The sequence below is a fragment of the Eucyclogobius newberryi genome, unplaced genomic scaffold (assembly GCF_026437365.1).
Source record: "Eucyclogobius newberryi isolate DKJ021-1_F unplaced genomic scaffold, fEucNew1.0.hap1 SCAF_2, whole genome shotgun sequence".
Taxonomy (NCBI): domain Eukaryota; kingdom Metazoa; phylum Chordata; class Actinopteri; order Gobiiformes; family Gobiidae; genus Eucyclogobius; species Eucyclogobius newberryi.
This window is the reverse complement of record NW_027315834.1, coordinates 24,606,397-24,628,944: the sequence shown is the minus strand read 5'-3', so window position 1 is coordinate 24,628,944 and position 22,548 is coordinate 24,606,397. Positions and strand designations below refer to the sequence as shown.

At 41.8% G+C, this 22,548-nt stretch overlaps 2 protein-coding genes across 2 annotated transcripts; both read right to left on the bottom strand.

Annotated features, from left to right (window-relative positions):
* Window positions 1-26: 26 nt before the first annotated feature.
* prdm4 (PR domain containing 4) lies at window positions 27-9,761 on the bottom strand. Its single transcript, XM_072454802.1, has 10 exons — window positions 9,641-9,761; window positions 8,281-8,469; window positions 6,858-7,628; window positions 5,921-6,070; window positions 5,681-5,799; window positions 5,519-5,604; window positions 5,314-5,441; window positions 3,511-4,056; window positions 2,958-3,126; window positions 27-657 (listed from the first exon to the last, which is right to left on the bottom strand). The coding sequence occupies exons 1-10, from the start codon at window positions 9,753-9,755 to the stop codon at window positions 285-287; spliced, it is 2,646 nt and encodes an 881-aa protein (XP_072310903.1). The 5' UTR covers window positions 9,756-9,761; the 3' UTR covers window positions 27-284.
* Window positions 9,762-12,592: 2,831 nt separating this feature from the next.
* Window positions 12,593-18,744, bottom strand: LOC140367986 (suppressor APC domain-containing protein 1-like). Its single transcript, XM_072454813.1, has 4 exons — window positions 18,568-18,744; window positions 14,381-14,527; window positions 13,039-13,194; window positions 12,593-12,950 (listed from the first exon to the last, which is right to left on the bottom strand). Exons 1-4 carry the CDS (start codon window positions 18,664-18,666, stop codon window positions 12,861-12,863), a joined length of 492 nt encoding a protein of 163 aa, XP_072310914.1. The 5' UTR covers window positions 18,667-18,744; the 3' UTR covers window positions 12,593-12,860.
* Between the last annotated feature and the right edge of the window lie 3,804 nt (window positions 18,745-22,548).

Here is a 22,548-nt window from a genome sequence, read left to right as displayed (position 1 = left end):
GTTGTGGCAAGATAATGGCATTAGAGTCATATATTGCTGAATCAAAGTCAATCTCATTCAGCTAAATGTATAAAAGGCAGATTACAAAAAGTATAGAAAGTATATCCTTGTTTTTGGATATTGTTCGGTTATTGTCATTTACAAATAATTACAACAATGTCACAGTAACTAATAATACCAAGAACCATATCACAGTAACTTTTACTGACCATATTTATGTATTGGGTGAAGCAATACTCAATAATAACAATAAGAATAAATAAGAAAAGGAGGCACAATGTTTCTCAATGTGGAGATAAGGACTTCTCAGAGTTGTAGCCGGCGACATCTAAACCGCAGGGGTCGTTATTGACAGAGTCTAATCCCTCGGTCTCTCCTCTCCCGCCGCAGTCATCTTCCTCCTCTTCTTCCTCCTCCTCTTCTTCCTCCTCCTCTTCCTCGTCGTCTCCCTCGACACGCTCTTTACGGGACGTCCGCTCGGCCTTGGGTCCTTTGCAGATCTTGAGGTGTCGAGTGAGGTGGTACTTTGTGAGGAAAGCTTTGTGGCATTTCTCACACACAAAGTCCCTGCGGCCCTCGTGCGAGTTCATATGCTTCTTCAGGTGGTTGGTCTTGAGGAAATGTTTGTTGCACTTGGGGCACTGTATCCGGCGTTCACTGGGAAGAACGGGGAAAGTGGGAATTATTGTTAATAACCGGCACGTTTATGTTTTTTGCCATCTCAACATTTCATAAATAATTTTGTCTTAGGACCGTATTTAACCTGTTTCACTGATTTTTGCTCTTGTTTTGTTCTAATTTGGTTACTTAGTTACTGTCACTGAATTATTAATTAAGTTACAAAATTATCTCATGGAGACGTCTTTCGTTTTGCTTGGAATGTGCCGCGGTATAGCATTATTCATCTCGTGTTTGATTAATTACAAGTGTTTTTAATTGGGGGGGGGTTTAGAATTTTTATGCCCGTAGGCTTTATTAGACAGGTAAGTTGAGCGTAAAGTGGGGGTGAGAGAAGGGAGGACATGCGGTCAATTGTCAGTCTAGGGAGGTCACGATGTCAAATTTTAGTGTTATGATTATTGTGAGGAAAAACATCACGATTTTACGATTACGTATTCACGATTATTGAGACTGAGACTAAACAACAGTGAAATCTTTAATTCTCTTTCATTCCCGTGGTCTGATATGTGACTGTTCCTCCAGTTTGTTTCATTTACTCAAATAAATTAGACAAAATAAGGTTAAATTTGACAAAAACAGGCAGATAAAAACAGTTTTGGACAATAGATTGAAATAAAAGACCTAATTTTTGCTTCTAAAATTGTCACAATTATTATTTTTTGGCTCTCGCGATGATAATCACGATTATCAATAAACCTGATAACTTTGACATCCCGCCTCTCCACACAGACCTGAATTGTAACTTGGCCTGACGGCACCACCTGCTCGTCTCCATGGAGATAAGACTGCAAAATATTCCGAGCACAGCAATAACATGTCCATAAAGACGAGCAGGTGGCGGGAAAGTACCACAAAAATTACACAGTGCAACTTTAAACTACAGGGGGCGACATTGAGCTTGGTTCTGGAAGTCAATTTCCCAAGTTTTCCAATAGACATTTAATCAATATTTAAAGTTTGAAAGCTTGCTCAGGGCGAATCATTATTATTGTTTTAAATCTGATTCTTAAACTTATAAATGTTATTAAAACATGAGTTTTATTTGGCTTGAAAACCACCACGTTTTAAACTCGTAATAGTTGAATTATTTGAAAAGTCTATCGGGAAAATATTTACTTGCAGAATTCAGTTGAATCATCTGGACCGGGAACTATTTATCCTACTCTGGGTAGGCCCTGTCCCCCTGGCGGGACCTCCTGATGAAAAGGTGTTGTTGGTTTCAACAGAGACTTACACCGCTTTGTCAAACTAGCCTCTTTGTTTACCATCAGTCCTTTAATGGGCCATCAACCTCTTTTTGTCCCCGTCTCGCACTCGTTCTCGTCCCTGAGGACCTGATTAGCATATGAATGCCCTGGGTGTCTATCTCTCCAGGGATTCATAATTCCATTATAAACAACCGGAAGGTTGAATTTTAATCCTCCATTCCTATTTAATGATGGTCTTTCTATTTTAACAAATATTGCCTTTTTAACTCCTCTTTCAAACCATCTTTTCTCCTGCTCAGAATCTTCTCCTCACTGTCTTTGATAGAGTGGTTCGTGGCTTTAAGATGAAGATGCACGGCGCTCTGTGGTCCTGAACTTGAGTGTCTTCTGTGCTGATAGAGCCTCTTGTGCAGTGGATGTTTAGTCTCTCCTATGTATCGCTCTTCACAATAACAATATTTTCTTCACTGCATTGGATAGAATAAACTACATTGCTCTGTTTATAATGGAGTTTTGAATCCCTGGAGAGGTAGACTATGCTATGCTTTGGATGCTAATCAGTTACACAGGGAGGAGAGAGTGAGCCAGGTACAATAGGAGGCTGATGGCCCATTAAAGGACTGATAGTAAACAAAGAGGCTAATTTGATAGAAAACAAAGAAGTTTAGTTTCTGTTGAAGCCACCTTTCCGCCCAGTGGGCAGGGCCTACCCAGAGTAGGATAAATATCTGAGTTCCCGGTCTTGATTCGAAGATTGAGAATGACTCTTGGATGAGAGTCGAGATGATACAACTGAATCTTTTTCTACAATGGAACACCCCTGGACAAATGAGGTGCTACTTCAGGTCGTGTACGTACTGCGTGTGTGAGAACATGTGCCGCTTCAGGTCGTGAACGTACTGCGTGTGTGAGAACATGTGCCGCTTCAGGTCGTGAACGTACTGCGTGTGTGAGAACATGTGCCGCTTCAGGTCGTGAACGTACTGCGTGTGTGAGAACATGTGCCGCTTCAGGTCGTGTACGTACTGCGTGTGTGAGAACATGTGCCGCTTCAGGTCGTGTACGTACTGCGTGTGTGAGAACATGTGCTGCTTCAGGTCATGTTTCCTGATGAAGGTTCGGTCGCAGAGGTCACACTTGAGCTTCTCTGCTCTGGTGTGGATCAGCATGTGAGACGCCACGTGGGACTTCTGTGTGAACGACTTCTCACAAACGCTGCATTTGTAGTTCTTTTGGCCTGTCGAAACACAGAAGATGTCAAAAATACATTTAGGATCAGCATAAATGTCTTATAATGATGAGTTTTTGTTTTTTATTTTGAAGATACTGACCCATGTTCTTGTTTTATATTTATTTTTAGTATCAGGAGAAAGATTAACTTAAATAAATCAGATATTGCATAGAACAAGAGGAAATAAATACATTAAATAAATGAATTAAATAAATGAATTAAATACATTAAATACATTAAATAAATAAATTAAATAAATTATATATGCAATTCTGGGAGACATTTTTTATAATTTTTTAGCAAAATTCAAATTATATTCATCTTAACTGCATTTTAGTTGAACGAGCGCTCCGACCTGTAGGGGGCACTTCAGAGTAAACGCTTCTGTACCTGTGTGAATCTTGAGGTGCATCCGCAGGTTGCTCGGGTCGCTGAACGCTTTACTGCAGTATTCACACTTGTGAGGCTTCATGCCCACGTGTCCCATGAAGTGCACGTTCAGTTTAGTGGACGTCACAAACGCCCTGGAGCACATACTGCACTTGAATTTCTTCTCCCTCGACTGTCCCTGGCCTTTTCCTTTCGCCGCGGCGTTGCCGCCGTCGTCGTCCTCGGCGCCGTTGCCGTCGTCGTGGTTAGTCTGGTTGTTGTGAGGGTGACTGGACCAGGGCGAGGAGGACGAGCTGGACGCCCCATTGGTCAGCTTGTCGTCTTGGTGAGGGTGTTGCTGCTGCTGCTGCTGCTGCTGCTGCTGCTGCTGCTGTAGAGATGTTTGGTCCATCTGCTGAGGCGGAGGGGCAGGAGGGTGGTCCGGTTGCGGCGGGCTGTGGCTGTGCGCGGGCCGGTTGTGGTTGTTCAGATGAGACTTGAGCTCGGTGAAAGATGAACACTCTTTTCCACACTGGCAGATCTGTCCTTCAGGAAGCTGGGGAACTCCTGAAGAGATGAACAAGAGATGAACAAGAGATGAACAAGAGATGAACAAGAGATGAACAAGAGATGAACAAGAGATGAACAAGAGATGAACAAGAGATGAACAAGAGATGAACGGCACATGAACGACACATGAACGGCACATGAAGGGCACATGAAGGGCACATGAACGACACATGAACGGCACATGAAGGGCACATGAAGGGCACATGAAGGGCACATGAACGACACATGAACGGCACATGAAGGGCACATGAAGGGCACATGAAGGACACATGAACGGCACATGAAGGGCACATGAACGACACATGAACGGCACATGAACGGCACATGAAGGGCACATGAAGGGCACATGAACGACACATGAAGGGCACATGAACGACACATGAACGGCACATGAAGGGCACATGAACGGCACATGAAGGGCACATGAAGGGCACATGAAGGGCACATGAAGGACACATGAAGGACACATGAACAGCACATGAAGGGCACATGAAGGGCACATGAACGGCACATGAACGACACGTGAATGACACGTGGACGACACAAACGATACAGAAGAGGCAAAATGTCCAATTTACTAGAATGCACTTGAAATAACTGGTTTAATCATGTGGAATAGTAGTGTGTTAGTTTGTTTAATCATTATACACAGACTTCAAGACATATCGTGTGTTAAGGGAAAAGGTTTTATGACTCGGATAGACCAGTAATTCCATCCAAATGAGATGTGAAATGTGTCATTTTTTGTCAGTAAATATAAATACTCCATCAGGATCACTGAAGAGTCATCCGGGTCAAATTCTGTAAAAGTCTCATATTCACAAACCTTTCGGGACAATAACGACAATAAATCACAATCTTGACGGCACATTGATAGCATGGTATCAGGACAGAAATGACAACACAAAAATGTTTTTTTCCCTGATTACATAATTTTTGGTAATTGTGAGGTTCAATAATTGCATATATTATTACCAAGAAAATACTATCCATGTTTCCTGGTAGTAATTGCAGGAAAATGTTGGTTATACTTGTTATTTCAATACTATTTCCATCAAACTAACATGCTATTACCGTTCCGTGCTATTCCCGTGCTATTTGGTGCCATTACGTGCTATTAGCATGCTATTGGGCGCCATTACGGTGCAATTACTGTGCTATTACTGTGCTATTTTTGTGCTATTTGGTGCCATTATCGTGCTATTACCATGCTATTATTGCGCTGTTAAAAAGTACTACGTTACTGTACTTTACCTAAAAGTCTACAGTATTCCCGGCTGTAGTAGAACAGCAGCTCTTGGTCCGGGAGTATTTCCGTGCTCGTGCAGAAGAACAGTTTGCCATTGGATGGATAAGCCACAAGGTTCTGCTCCTCCAGGGTTCTGCAAACACATTTTCAACAAACGTCACAAATCCAAAAAGAGTGAGCGCAGAAAAAACAAAAAACAAATACACAAACCTTGCTTTTCGGACAAACATCATCCAGTTGCATTCGTTCTCATCCGTCGTTACGATGTAGAACTCCAGCACATTGTTGTGGTACATCTGCAACAGAGAGAGGGTGGTTATACTACACACATACACGTTTAGAAAGCAGTATTACTACTATATTATAACCGACCTTCCATATCTGTGGCGTGTCTTTGTCTGGCCAGTCCGAGAGGTCGACGTTGCTGCAGTGCTGCCCAACCATCGGTCCAAAGCACGTCCTTGGAGCAATGATGTCTCGTGCAATGACTCCTAAAACGTTCAGTAGCATCAGCATTTTAAAGATACATTTACACTGCGTCTGTCCCGGTTCAGCCCTGGTTCAGCCCCGGTTCAGCCCTGGTCTAGGCTGGCTCGGGTCCTCGCTTCTTACCTAAAGGTTCATCGGTCACAGTGATGTGCAGGCACAGTGGGCGGGGCAGGGAGAGGCGGGCTCTGGTCTGAATGGGGGAGTCAGGGATGAAGGTGACCGGCCCGTGCTCCGGACAGTCTGAGGTATAAGAGCGCTCACACAGTGTGCACCCTGGAAAACAACAAGATAAAACTTTAAATTGTGTTTTAATGGAATATATTAGCATTCTGTTTTTAGCTCATTAACCAGGTATCGTTTTAGCTTTACCTAGCTCTAATCCAAGTGATGTGTTTTATTGTCTTACCTTTCTAATTCGTAGCTTTAAAGTGCCAATGACAGCTTTTTACGATGTTCTAATTTTGACTTTATTTGGTGTATTTATACCTGTTGTTCATATAAATTATAGTTTTACACCAATCGAGCAGGTATTTGTGGAGAAAACGTTGAAAAATCTGTAGAAAATGACCAGGGACACTCATTCGGTTTATGCAGAATTTACACAAAGAAACAACTTTTTTGACTCTCTAAAAATGAATTACTTAAATAAGGTGCTCTTACATATTTTTTATTTGTCAAATACAAAAAAGTGACATTAGATGAGGTTTTGCCCAGTGTTTAGTGGGTATATTCCTAGTGTGATGTCATCAATTACAAACAGGAAGTGAAATTATAAACCTAAAAAAAATTGCTACTCTGTGATAATTTAAGTTTAGCAAAATTCTAAATATATTATCTTAACTGCATTTGAGTTTAATGAGTCGTCTGACCTGTAGGGGGCGTTTTAATACACAAAACTGACCCAAAATGAACAAATCTAAGCTACAGTTGCCTTGTTCTTTCTTTTACTGGATAAACCGGTTGCTCCATTTCCAAAACTAAATGTGATCATTAAATTAAGCTTGACTATAAGTAAAACTAAAAAAATGCCATGACAACAATCAACAACGGTGCGACTTACAAATAGAGAAGGTAGCGACCATGTTTTCCTTGTTGGAGGCGGAGTCTTCCAGCTGCAGAGTGGAGTTCACCAGCACCAGGTTATTCTCCGGCCCCAGCGACACTTCGGCGGTGATGGGCGACACGTTCACAGCCTCCAGCCCCATCCCGCCGTGCCCGTGCAGCGAGACGGGCTCCAGCTGCACCTGACCGCCCATGGGCCCCGTGAGCACCACGCTGACCACGCCCGAGTTCAGCTCCCCGCTCGAGTGAAGCTGCTCCCCACCGCTGCCCACCCGGCCCGTCATGTGGTCCGGCTCCATCACTACGGGCAGCTCCAGCACCGGGGCGCCGTGGAGGGGGATCACGCTGCCGGACGAGTCCACGCCCGTCAGCCCCTCGTGGGGCTGGGGCTGCCGTCCGCCTCCGAGCTGCTGCTGCTGCTGCTGCTGCTGCTGCTGCTGCTGCTGCTGCTGCGGGTCGGACACCACGCCCACGCCGTCCATGGAGGTCAGCTCGTCCCCCATCCGGTCGGATATGGGGCTGCTCACGCGGGACTCCATGGCTAAGGCGGAGGAGCCGAGGTCGTGCCCGGTTTGGTGGAGGTCGGCCTGGTTGTTGACCTGCCGCGAGTCCATAGGCACCAGGCCTTGCTCCAGAGGGCCCCCCGGACCGCTGTAAGGGTCCAGACCCGAGGGGTTATTGCTGGCCACAGACAGGGGTCCGTCCATGTTAAGGCTGCTGGGGTGAATGTACTGAGGGGGCGGGCGGTCCGCCAGGTACGACAGGATACCTACAACGGCAATCATGATCATAATTCACACGGCACACTCTTAGTTAGACTTAATAAAGCATGAACAATAGAAAACAGACAAACGGTTAATTAAAAGCAGACGGAAAACTTACTTTAATCAGCTTTATAAGCTCGTCACAAGTGTTTTGCGTAATCCTGTGTCGAGTGCTCAGGAAAGTCATATTTTAACCTTTCAACTATAATAAAAACATGTAAATGACAATGTGCTGCTCGTCACAGGGAAAGGTCACTACGAAGAGGCGGGGCTTATCAGAACATGAAGTCAATAACGGCTTAATTAAGTCTATTACTAAGCAGATTTGGATTAATATTGTGGTTTACGATAAACAAGTGCAACATTATGATCTACTTATGGAATAGTTCAATACAAGAACCTTTAAGAATGATTCAGGCTTAGAAACTACTTAAGGAGTTAGGTAATAATGAAGTAATTACTAATAAAAGGTATTAAAAGTGTAGTTATTAGTAGTTATAACAGTAGAACGATACAAATGATCACACAAAAACAAAATATTAGAGAACAAAATAAAGGTTTTATGTCTAATTTTAAACTGACACCATTTTCCTCAACACAAAAAATAGTAAGACGAGCTTGAATACTCTGAAGTGCAGGTACTTTGCTGTAACTCACCTGGAAGTATGTGACGGAAGTAGTTGCTCTCCAGGTGAGGGTAAGGGGGCGGGGGCAGGGAGTAGTTCCGCTCAGGAAGGCCACACATCACGCCCCTGTCCCCCAGAGGGCCCATGGGCAGCATCAGGGACAGAGCAGAGGGCAGAGAGCCCAGAGAGGGGCCCAGGCTGGGGATGGCCACGGGCATGCCTGAGGAAGACAACAACAACAATGATGACAACAACAAAGACAACAAAAAGTTAAATGTGTGTGCACAATCAGGAGTGGAAGAAAAATAAAATAAATAAAAAATAATAATACAAATAAAAAATAACAATACAAATAAAATAAATAAAATAATATTGCCATTTTTGGATTTTATTTTTTTTTAATATTGAGTATTTTGTCTATGATTTTTTTTAAATAACAGCAGATACTTTTAAATAATAAAATGAGCAAAATTGTTGTGTAATTATCCAAACCAAATTACAAAGTGATATTTTGGCCCTTGCGTTTCATTTTCTGCTCCGTTCATGAACCTAAGCCAAGACAAAGACTGAGAAATACATTTTTGAGATATGCAAAATTTAAACATAAGGTTTATTGTCTATAATAGGCCTGTGACAATAACACATTTAGGAGGATCATTCCATTTTATGTATATATTTTTATTATTAACTATCCTTTATACAATATTTAATCGCTACAGTAACGGTCCTAATTTCTCTTCATCCTGAAACCCATGAATACAACTAAATAAAAAGTAACCCATCACAGTAAAACACAATCAGAAATGAAAAAAAGAAGAAAAAAAAAGAGAAAAATAATAATATTGCAGTTGTAATTTTTTTTAATAACGAGTATTTTGTCTATGATTAAACTGGTTTAAAAATAACAGCAAAGATGATTAAATATTAAAAATAGCAGAATTGTATTGTAATTATCCAAATAAACCAAAGGTAGTTTATTCCAACAACATAAGGCAAAAAACAGGATCATTACATTTTTTATATATATATGTTTTTTTTAATTAACTATCCTTTAGAAGATATTTAATTGCTACGGTAACAGTCCTAATTTCTCATCATCCTGGAACCAAATAATAAGTCTACAATACTTTGAGTTTGTGTTTTTTGCCTTCTGAGTCCTCACTATATAAATATGAAATAAATACTATACAAATATTTAAATTACAAAAAATACCGCGCCCCAAAAACGTCGCTCCAGTTTTTATTTATTGAACAATAAGTCCATAAAGTAATGAGACGAGCCTGATCTATAATGAAATAAACGATTCAAAAAAGGTTACAAAAAAAGAGCTGATTATAAACTAGTAATGAATGATTGCAGTGTCATTGTGAACACAAAGGGCGTGGCACACCTGGAGCGGGCATGGAGCTGTGGGTGGGCGATGTGGGCAGACCCAGATGCCCTGAACCCACCGAGGGCACATTGAGCTGGTCCATACCCACTGGGCTCAAATTCATGTCGTTCATCCTGGAAAACAGTCACAATAAATCAGCATCAGTGCATTAAAACATGATATGAAATGGGTTTATCAGCTTATGTCACATGTTAAAGCTCCTGGAGGTTGTTTACAATGTGCAAACTGAACATAATCCTCCTTTTTTAACACATTTCAGACACATAATGCAATCGCAAAGCTTTTTCAGCCACAAAATTTACAATTAACATTAGACTTTTCTTTCAAATCGAGCAGATCTCGTCGTCACTTTGAGGATTGGAAGATAAACAAAAGATAAACAATCAAACTTACCTTAATTTATCACACGATGTCAGTCGGTTGAGAGTCAATAACCGCCTGTCGCGTGTAACAAAAGCCCTGGATCAAACAGAACAGGATTTAATCACATTTTGATCATTTTGATGAGGGGTTTGTGTGTGTGAAAGCAAAACAACACGACTCTCGCTCGTAGCTAAGGCTAAAGCACAAACGGCATCATCACAACATCATTTCATCCAATAATAAGCGACAGAAACATAATCCTGATTAAAACTCTCACCGTCATCGCGCTCGGGACGTGTGCTCGGCTCCGGACGCGTCAGAAGCAGATAAAAACAGCCAAAAAGAAAGAGAAAAGCGCCACATTTCTGCACAAAACCTGAGAGCTCCCTGAACGGGGCCATGACGGTCTGACTGCGCATGCGCACTGGCCGACTGACGCGGCGACCTTTCAAAATCACCATAATAATAATTATTATTATTATATATTTAATGTTCACATAGAACAACAGGGTTCACCACACGTGTTCCAGGTCTGATTATTATTCACACAGAGTTTTTCTGATGAGAAAAGTGTCTAAAGACGTGAGAACGGAAGGAGTCTTTATCTTGATGGAAAAGAATGCTCCATCTCCGCCTCAAAACCGCACTTCACGTGTTTAAAGTGAAGTGTCCGGGGCCAGTCCGGGACACTTCAGCCTCCGGGACCCGTGAGCAGTCCTCTGACACGCGGTATTTAAGGCTTTAACGCGTCTTTGGCTCATTTGGTAAATATAACCATATTGACTTCTTTCATTCTTGTTTTTATCATAGAAACATGTCTTTTCATAGAAGTGAAAGTCTGGAGAATGTCCCTTTTGCGGCTCCTGTGATGTTCCACAGCCTGGATGAGCGCGGAGGCGCGCAGAAGGACGCGCGGCAGGACGCGCGGGACGTGGGGACGCGCTTCTTTGACACGGCCTTTTTCGACCATGTCCACGAGCAGATATTTTACAGAAGACTGTCCTACTTTCCCCTCCATGGCCCTCTCAGTGTCTGTGAGTACACGTTTGAACCGGCTTTTATCCGGAAAAGAAACGAGCGCGAGCGACACCGCGTGCGCTGCGTGAACGAGGGTTACGCGCGGCTCCGGGAGCGTCTGCCGCGCGAGTGTGAAGACAAACGGCTCAGCAAAGTGGAGACTCTGCGCGCGGCCATCGACCACATAAAGCACCTGCAGTCCCTGCTGGAGATACAGACTGACAGAGAGGAGAGAGAGTGTGGAGAGACATTCACAAAGATCAGCGATGATAAAAAAAAAAGGAATCGTGAGTATCTGAATACTGCTACAGACTAGTGCTTACTGTTCCTGTCCTTTATGATCAGGAACATTCCCCAAAGCCCCCAAAGCCCCCAGAGCCCCACCTCAGACTGAGTATCCTGCACCTGAAGGACAGGTGCATTATTTAACCTTCAAACGACTTTGGCATTTCAACATTTGTGGCATTTTGTGTCGATCTCGTGTAAAGGACCTTGTTTCCAGTGCCTAAAGTGTTGAACATCGGCTGAATATTAAAGTTTGCATTGTGTTTTGAAATAGAAATGGCTTCTTCAGTTCATCAGAATGTGATCAAACACAAACGGTGCCATGTGACCTCAGTGCCCTCATGGAAACATCTCCCATACTTCCTGTGGAGCCACGAGGACAAATATAAACATGATATTGTATTGTGTGAATGTGAGAGGCAGCAGAGCGTGGAGATGTGGAAGATGTAGAAGGTGTGGAAGACGTGGGAGAGTGGGACTGCCCTGCACCTCCGGGAACGAGAGCCGGTAATTAGCAGAGTGCTGGTGCTCTGAGCGTGCTGGTTCAGTGCCCGCTCTGGATAAACCTCTAGAAGTCGTGCCACAGCCGCTGCTTTTATGAAAGAGTTGATCCTGAAGCAGATTGTAATCAGATCCTGCTCTGTTCTGCAGCTCTTTCTCACACGAGGCGCCGAAAATGTCAATATTTCAACAATTTAGCTTCATTTCACTCTTTCCTTTTAAACGAAGAGAGATCCTAGTTTGTGAATCTCTTGTTTTTATTCACTGACAATGGCATTAAACCTTTTTTTTCTGATTCTGATTCTGATTTGTCATATGTAGTTTCTGAGATGTGCAAAATTAAATGACTGTGGATACGTCTACAATTAAAACTATTGAAAATAACAACAAAAAGAGCTGATTAAAACTGAAAAAAGGGAAATGAAGTAGTGCCGTCGCGGTAATAAAATGTCAAACTCAATTCTGATATTATGGAGGAATAAGCTCGATACCGATTTCAAACCACAATAATCATTTTTCAACACAATTTAATAGTAGTTTATTCATATTTGCACGCGGTCTTATCAACCAAGACATCTTCAGACACATTTTAGCACATTTTATTCAAATATCGTCTGAATATTGTTATCAAGATCGTCCAAGAAAATCCCCCTAAACATCCGTGTTCACCCGACTGTTCTGAGGCCCAATAATCTATCCTCCATCGCCATGACGATATTTGATACAATGAGAAGGAAGTGCGGGACCACCAGGAAAGGACCCACATGTTGAGATACAGAGCCCACATCTGAAGGAGGAAGCACAAGTGTGACAAACAGATTTTATTCAGATTTTTTTTCAAGGATTCTTTTTAGGCTTTAATCAGACCGGACAGTTCAAGCGTGAAAAGGGGATGAGAGGAGGGAGGACACGCAGCAAATCGGGATTACGAGCAAAAGCATTCAAACTGCACACATGGAAGCTGAATAATTTATGGATTATTTCACATTTATTTGATTTTAAATACGTATTTACAGCGGCTTTAACGATGATAATAGCATAACATGTGTTGTCAGTGAGCTTGCAGGTCTTCCAGTTGTTCCACAAGAGCGTCTTTCTCCCTCTGTAACAAACTAATGTGATGGTTCATGTCGCTGACCTCCTGGAAACGGGGGAAAAATGATCAAGGAAAATAAGTCATCATTGCAAGAAGAAAATACAACAAATGTTCTTTTTTCTGTGCGCTGTACCTGGGTCAGTACCGTGTTGTGCCACCGGAGGGCGCTGTCTATCACAGCTTCAGGCAGAGAGCTTAAATTGCTGCTGGTCACATTGGGCTCGTTCATCACTGACCCTAAAGAGCCATTGGCCCGCTGGATCCGGCACCTCTGCAGGCACGAGTCGGCCTGTGGGGTCACAAAGAAGATCTGAGCAGCTTGTTTTATGTGTGCTTTATGGACAGGGTTTGTTTATACGGTCGGTGGGTCCAGACCAAGGCCACAGGGGCATGTCCAGAGCTTTACTGGGATGACATATTATGCTTTTTGTGGTAGTTCAAATTAAACTATAACATGTTAATCATTGCAAATCACAAAATTGATGAATGTCTAAGTAATATAAATTGACTTCCTGTTTAAACACATCAGGTGGAGGCGTCGACGAGAGAGTCGTTGTAAAAGAAACATACGCTCAGCACAGACGTGTGCAGTTTGCAGAAAGTGCGCAGATATGGGAACAAATCAATCTAAAAGTTATGTGTCCATCCCGGAGACACCTGTCATGCTGCAATGTCAAATAAATATGGGAAAGAGTGTCTGGAATGCCTGCCAATGTGGTCCGATAAATGTGGATTTGGCTAGGTTTTTTTTTATTTTATTTTTTTATTTAGTTGATTTGATTGTATTTCTGTTTATGTAATTTCTTTGTGATTTTAATGCATTTTTCCTGCTGTGTGAAGCACTTTGAATTGCCTTGTGTATGAAATGTGCTCTACAAATAAACTTTCCTTACCTTAAACTGCAGAACTGATAAGATGCACTTCTTCATAGTGACTTTTCAAAATAACAAGCGGCAGATTGTCATTTACGTCTTGTTATTGTGGTATGACATTTTTGAGCGTGACTTGTTTGTCATATTTGTTTGTGAATTATTAATTAACCCTTATTCCCTTATATATGTACAATTTAGGTATTTTTGTCGATCTAAGGATACTGCTCCAGTGACAAGCCCGTTGTATCTTTAGAGTTCACACCAGACCAATCAATCTGGGCAAGGTATTTAAACGGTTCGTCTTCTCTCGGCTGTGATTGATTTGATGTTTTTGACTGAAACATGGCTTGACAAAAACCCAGGAAATGTGGTTCTAATGGAATCTGCTCCACCCAACTTTAAGTTTGAACATGAGACAACAAAAAGTGAGGTGTGTGAACCGTCTTTAGAGATGAAACCGTTTCCCACTACCACCCAGGAACGCCCCTAGAGTCATAATTAAACCTAAACTGGATTAAGGACAAGGACCAAGGACCACCACCAGAAGTCAAAGCACCACCAGTGACCCGCATCACAAATACAGCTCTGTCCAGGAGGTAGTACCTCTGAGGAGCAGGTGGGGGCGCCGTGGTCCTGTCTTTGTCTGTTCTGCTGTAGCCGCTGCAGGTACCAGAGTCTGGCCTTATCCAGGACGTCCAGGCCACACCACAAGACGTCCTTCTCCTGCTCCAGGTCCTTCAGACGCTTTATCTGAAACACAGCAGCACGAAGGATCTACAATGTATCTGAAACACAACAGGATCTACAATGTATCTGAAACACAACAGGATCTACAATGTATCTGAAACACAACAGGATCTACAATGTATCTGAAACACAACAGGATCTACAATGTATCTGAAACACAACAGGATCTACAATGTATCTGAAACACAACAGGATCTACAATGTATCTGAAACACAACAGGATCTACAATGTATCTGAAACACAACAGGATCTACAATGTATCTGAAACACAACAGGATCTACAATGTATCTGAAACACAACAGGATCTACAATGTATCTGAAACACAGAAGGATCAACAATGTATCTGAAACACAACAGGATCAACAATGTATCTGAAACACAACAGGATCTACAATGTATCTGAAACACAGAAGGATCAACAATGTATCTGAAACACAACAGGATCAACAATGTATCTGAAACACAACAGGATCTACAATGTATCTGAAACACAGAAGGATCAACAATGTATCTGAAACACAACAGGATCTACAATGTATCTGAAACACAACAGGATCTACAATGTATCTGAAACACAACAGGATCTACAATGTATCTGAAACACAACAGGATCTACAATGTATCTGAAACACAACAGGATCTACAATGTATCTGAAACACAACAGGATCTACAATGTATCTGAAACACAACAGGATCTACAATGTATCTGAAACACAACAGGATCTACAATGTATCTGAAACACACAGGATCTACAATGTATCTGAAACACAACAGGATCTACAATGTATCTGAAACACAACAGGATCTACAATGTATCTGAAACACACAGGATCTACAATGTATCTGAAACACAGCATTTAACTAACTTTGGTGCTAGGCCATGGAGAGACTTGTACACAAGCAGAGCTGCTTTAAAGTCTCTTCTCTGAGCCACAGGAGCCAGTGCAGAGACCTGAGAACAGGACTAATGTGATGGTACTTCCTGGTTCTGGTCAGGACCCGAGCAGCAGCGTTCTGGATGTACTGCAGCTGTTTTACAGCTCGTTTGGAGAGGCCAGTGAGCAGGCCGTTACAGTAGTCTAATCTACTGGAGACAAACGCATGGATAAGTCTCTCCAAATCTGGTTTTGACACTATATTTTTGATTTTGGCAATGTTTTTAGATGGTAAAAAGCTGCTGATGTTATTGATTTGATGTGGCTGTTAAAGTTCAAGTCTGAGTCCATTATTACCCCCAGATTTCTAACTTGATTTGTAGGTTTTAGAGCGAGACTCTGGAGGTGACTGCTAACACTTTCTCTTTGTTTCTGTGGGACAAAGACGATTATTTCAGTCTTGTCTGAGTTCAGCTGGAGAAAGTTGTTTTGCATCCACAAACTGATCTGTTGGATGCAGTGACAGTGAATCCACTGGTCCATATTCACCTGCCGATAGTGAAACATAGATCTGACTCGTCTGCATCATTTTCACTGCGTATCAACTGACCTAACGGCAGCATGTAGAGGTTGAACAGAAGGGGACCCAGGACTGACCCTTGGGGCACTCCACAGGTCAGGGTCATGTGGTCTGAGACACATAGTACTTCCTGTCTTTCAGATTGGATTTTAACCAGTTTAGGGCAGTGCCAGTGATGCCCACCCAGTCCTCTAGTCTCTGTAAGAGGATCCCATGATCGACCATGTCAAAAGCAGCGCTCAGATCTAACTGAATTAAGACTGAAGCTTTGCCCGTGTCAGTGTTCAGGCGGATGTCATTTGTCACCTTGACAAGAGCAGTCTCAGTGCTGTGATGAGGTCTAAAACCTGACTGAAAAACATCAAATGAGTTGTTTATTAAGAGGAAATCTGTGAGCTGTTGTAAACAACCTTTTTGAGCACTTTATCCAAGTAGGGATCAGCAATTACTCAGTACTGTTTTCAAGGCCTTTGGGAATGTTCCAGATTGAAGCGACGTGTTAACTGTGAAAGTGAGTGAGTGGTGAACAAACTGTTCAGCACAGACTGTAGAAATCTGGAGGGGAACACATCGTCCCACAGCATCATCAGAACAAGTCGTTTATGTTACACAGCTTATTTTGGATCATAGTCAGAAGTTGCAAAAGGTGCTGCCTTTCTCTGAACCCTCGAGTTTGTACTCATCCTTTGACAGATAAGGACCTCAGATGGTAGCGCAGTATTTGAGGGAGAAACTTTCTGGCAAGTTGTAGGAGATGCTCTTAGCCTCTGGACTTAGCCTCTGGACTTAGCCTCTGGACTTAGCCTCTGGACTTAGCCTCTGGTCTTAGCCTCTGGACTTAGCCTCTGGACTTAGCCTCTGGACTTAGCCTCCGGTCTTAAGGTCTTAGCCTCCGGTCTTAGCATCTGGTCTTAGCCTCTGGGGGATAACGCTTGAGATTTCTTAAGACAAATGTCGAGATGTTGCTTGCCTTTTGTGACTCTGCATTTCTCGCGTCTCCTTTTGCACACGGTTGCTATGGGCGCCTGTCACAGCTTCCCTCGCCTCTGCCGTGGGACATTGTCAAAACCCAAGAAAAGTCAAGGTCTGCGACATCTGTTTGGTGTTTTTTTCATCCTAGGCCTGCACTAGCTCGTCAAAAGCGAGAAGCAGTTGGGTTTCGCACGATCTCGAGAGTTGTCAGGTTGTTCCGCCTCTCAATGTGTGGAAGACATGTTCAGAGATGCTGTGTTAACTTAAGACTGTACATGCACCAGAGGCCAGACTATAACTGCAGGCTGTGCGTACAGTTCCTTTTTGTTGTTTTAAAATGGCTGCGTCAGTTCTGTCTCGAGGAACCACTCCAAGCCACGGTGGAAAACTAAAAACAAAACGTCAATCTGCTGCACGTTACTTTGAAACGTTGCTATGAGAGAGCGGGGCTTATTCATTCAACGGGTTTGAACAGGAAGTCAATAGACGAGTTGTTTTTGATCAATATCGCTGTTTACAATGAACAGAATGTAATATAATGCTCCACTTATGTCATTGTTCAATCTCCTTTAAAACGTTTGGCAGTCGTTTGCATAAATTAAAGTACAATTCAAGAGCAAATACATTTTCATACATACATTTCAGAGATGTATCCAATTATTTCCATCAACAAACACACAAGTGGAAAAAGCCACAGAGGTAAATATAGACTGTGGAACAGAATAGACCCATGTCAATAAAACTCTTAAATGCTTTTATGGGACCGGCAACAAAAAAACTAAAATATATGTATCTGAAGTAATAGTAAGTAGCCTAATATTTGATCATCATCATCACATTTTTTTTTAATTTAAGATAGCTCTGCATATGTAGTATATATTAAATATAAAATAATAATATTAAATTTACATTATTTTTTTAAAGCTATAATTTGGCACTTTTCCAAACGTGTCATAACAATTAACTATTAACTTTCTTTAGTTATTACAAAACATATCCACATCCTCATAATAGTGACATTTCATTTTTAGACTTTTTTATTGTATTTGATGAATATGAAGCACTTAATAATGAAAACCAGTGAAGAGTCTTGAAACTATTTAGAAAAGAGATTATAATAAAACATTTGAATGACATGGGACTCGATTCTTGCAAATAACTTTTTTTTTGCTTTTTTAAATTAGAAAAGCCCAGAGTAAATTTAGTTTATCCAAAATTCAGGTATTATGTTACCCAGTCAATGAACAGAAATGATCTATGTGAGAATGCCACAGGTACTTTATAATACATGCTTTGTGGGGCTGCCGCCTGTTGTTGCAGGGCTGGTTACCATGTGACCTGCCCAAGTCACCCAGCGTCGGCCGAGGGACAAGGATCAAGGGACATTAGCCACGGCGGAGGAGTGTGATTTATGACGTGTTTTATCGGTGTGAGCCTCTGTTGTTGTTGTTTTTTCTGTTTGTTTAAATGTTTAAAAATCATATCAATATTTGAATTGTAAAGTGCAGCTTCTCCTGCTTTTCAGTTTGTGATAAGACGTGTGAAGACGTGCGATAAAAGCACTTGAAAAGCACCGAGCAGACGACAGATAACATCAGCCGTGTTACTCACCCACAGGTAGAAGCGCAGCGCGTCCAGGCTGTAGAGGGCGCTCTTCAGGGGAATAATGACCACGGTGTAGGATCCTGAAGAGGGGCAGCGACAGGCCATGGGGACGGGGACAATCCCACCACCGCCGTCCCACGCAACGCAACCGGCAAACGCACCGGCACAGCAGAGGATCGTCCTGTGCTAATGAGGGGTATAGAGAGAGGGAAGGAGGGAGAGAGAGGGAGAGAGAGGGAGAGAGAGGGAGGGAGAGATACAGAGAGAGAAAGAGAGGGGGAGGGAGAGATATAGAGAGAGTGGGAGGGAGGGAGGAGAGGGTGAGGGAGAGAGGGGTACAGAGAGAGGGAGGGAGAAAGAGAAAGAGGGGGAGGGAGGGATACAGAGAGAGGGAGGGAGAAAGAGAAAGAGGGGGAGGGAGGGAGGGATACAGAGAGAGGGAGGGAGAAAGAGAAAGAGGGGGAGGGAGGGAGGGATACAGAGAGAGATAGGGGATAGGAAGAGAGAGAGAGAGATGGGGGAGGGAGAGAGGGAGTGTGGGGGGAGAGGGGGGAGGAAAGAGAGAGAGATACAGAGAGAAAGAGGGAGAGAGATATAGAGAGAAGGAGAGATGGGGAGGTAGGGAGGGAGGGATATAGAGAGAGGGAGAGAGAGGGATAGGGGGAGGGAGAGGGAGAGAGAGATGGGGGAGGGAGAGAGATATAGAGAGAGGGAGAAAGAGAGAGAGTGTGGGATAGGGGGAGAGGGGGGAAGAGAGAGAGAGAGACACAGAGAGAAAGAGGGAGGTATGGAGGGAGAGATATAGAGAGAGGGAGAGAGAGAGAGATAGGGGGAGAGGGGGAAGAGAGAGAGAGCGATCCAGAAAGAGAGAGAGAGAGAGGGAGGGAGAGAGAGAGAGATAGGGGGAGAGGGGGAAGAGAGAGAGAGCGATCCAGAAAGAGAGAGAGAGAGAGGGAGGGAGAGAGAGAGAGATAGGGGGAGAGGGGGAAGAGAGAGAGAGCGATCCAGAAAGAGAGAGAGAGAGAGGGAGGGAGAGAGAGGGAGGGGGGAGGGTGCCCCGGGGCGAGAGCGCCAACGATAAATTCCACACGTTAGCGGCAGCACTGGAACAACCACAACTACAACCAACATCTAAATAAAACGATGAGTAACGACAGATGCAGAATATGTTCACTTCCATCTGCAGCTGTTATAAAAACATGGGAAAATATACTTCAAAAAGTTATTTCAAAATAATGTGGAAGTGGAAAAAGTGTGGAAGCAACGACAAAAAATGTACTTCTGCTAAAGTATTTATGGTTTCGACTTCCTGCTCTAAGGCAACATTTTGAGGACTTTTTTCTCATTCAAAAGATATTTTTTTTTTGTTTTCAATTGCAGATCGCCATGGCAACGGCCGTAATTAATCATCGTAAAAACCTATAAATATTACCATTTGCAACTAGAAATTAAAGGGAAAATGTACTTATACAACTTCAAAATAAAGGGGAAAAAAGGTAATAAAATGAGAAATTATAAAGAAAAATATGACAAAATATAATCTTCTGCTTGGGATTTCAACTTCCTGTTATTTTCAGCATTTTTAGGATTTTTTCCTCATTCAAAACAGTTTTGCTGCGCAGTTTTGCAAAAGTTTTGCTACAAATTGCAAATCAATACAACAAAATTTCTCACAATTTTGAACACTTGAATACTTCAAAAATAGCAGTTCACAACAACAGAAAAATAATTAAAAAAAAACATAAAACATACAATATTTTGACTTCTTGCATGTAGAGTAAAGCAAATAAAAAATAAATTAAATTAAAAAAATAATAATTTAAAATAAAATAAAATAAAAAAATAAAAATATAAAAATAAAATAATAAAATAATAAAAAAACAAAAAATAAGAAGAATATAAATACAATGCCGTAAAATGATTCATTAAAAAGTAACTAATATCTCACCTCTGCAGAAAGGCAAAACAAACTAAACAAGAAGTATAAAGTATAATACACATACCTGTTGTTACTTTAGTCGTAGTAGATATCAGATTCCAGAAAAGTACATGTTGATATTTTCTTCTGGCTTTCGTGGAGCACTGTCTGAACATGCCGCAGGAATGTGACATAACGTGGATCAAACGCCGAGCAAACGTGTAGGTGTGGACTCGCTGCATTCCTGCGGACAGTACACGGTAAAGTACTGCGTGGGATTACGCTGTAGTACACGCGTATTTCAGCGACGACGGTGCAAAAACTGTGCTAAAACTGTGGGACAAAACGAGCAAAAATCCACCACAATCACAATACAACGGCAATCTCTATCGATGTCAATGTCAAGTTCAAGTATAATTAAAAAACGTCTTATTTTGACACAACATAATAGTAAAATCCAACTTTGTACAATGTGATTTTTTTTATTATAAAGGCTATATATTATGTTCTTTTTCAGGTACTTCATATTGAACTGTAACATCAGTAGAAAATAATTTTTCATTTTGTTTTATTGTAAATTGCAAAGTATTGATCTAGAGCTAGAAACAGGGCTAGAAACAGGAAGAGGTTTTTTGACTTCCTGTTCAATAAGCCCCACCCCTTCATAGGGACATGTCACCGTAAACAAACGGTAGATTTTTTTTTGCGTTTTTTTGAAAAGTAGCAATTTTAGAACATGGTGATTTTTCAAATGTTGTTGTTGTTGTTGTTGTTTTATGGCGGTTGGCATCCAATTGTTGCATTACCGCCAGACTTTATTCCTCAGACTTTTCGTAGTCCTCAGAATAATCACACAAATAAGTATGGTGCTGTGGGCGGGGATAAGGGGTAGGTCAAAACGGGATTTTTCCGAGCACTCGAGCGTCAAATGCAGGACATGACAGGATTACTCAAACATGCCAGAATTAATTCAAATATACAACTTTGAGTAACTAATCATGATGAACACAAAAGCTCATTGAAGTTGATTTGATTGCATCATATGTCCCCTTACCATATTTTCCGCACTAAAAGGCGCACTTGGATTATAAGACACACTGTTAATGAACGGTCTATTTTCGATATTTTTTCATAATAAGGTGCACTTGGATTATAAGGCGCATTAAGTGAAACAAAACATGTACCACACAAAATCGCTTCGAGGTCATTAAGCACGACCAGAATTAATACATATATAATACGCACTGGATTATAAGGCGCGCAGTCGTTTTTTAAGAACGTTAAATTATTTTAAGTGCGCCTTATAGTGTGGAAAATACGGTACTCTTAAGTGTGTTTTGTCAGTTAAAGGGCCTGTTTCTGTTTCCGTTTCTAAGACGTAATATTGCAATTTATAATGAGACAAATGTAAAATAGTGATTTACTTATGTTGTAGTTCAAATACTAAGTACTAAGTAGATATGTCGTAAATATGTGGTCTTTTGAGAACATTAAAGGCTTTTAAGTGCACCTTATAGGGCGGAAAATACGGTACTCTCAGGTGTGTTTTGTCAAAGGGCCTGTTTCTGTTTCTAAAATGTAAAATTGCAGTTTATAATGAGACAAATGTATAATAGTGATTTACTCATGTTGTAGTTCAAATACTAAGTAGATACGTCGTCTTTTGAGAACATTAAAGGCTTTTAAATGCGCCTTATAGTGCGGAAAATACGGTAATATCACTTTATTTGAAATATTACGTAATTGTTTTTATTTTAAACAGCTTTTTCTGCCTTTGTGATTCGTTTTTATGATGTACTTTTCTATTATGTGCTGCAAATCTCCATAACAACCACGATGTCCCGCCTCCAAAGCACAAACGCAGTTATTTTGAGCTGATGTGTCGATGGACGCGCTCGCGGTCACATGACGCGGCCCCCGGGCGTTTGGATCAGAGTGCAGTTTGTTGCACCACTTTGACAAATACTCACGTCCACAAGTGACATTAATGAATCGCATCTGACAAAAGAAAACCGCACAAATATTTAGGGCTTTTGTCGACCCGCGTGGGTTCGTCGATGTGTTTAAAA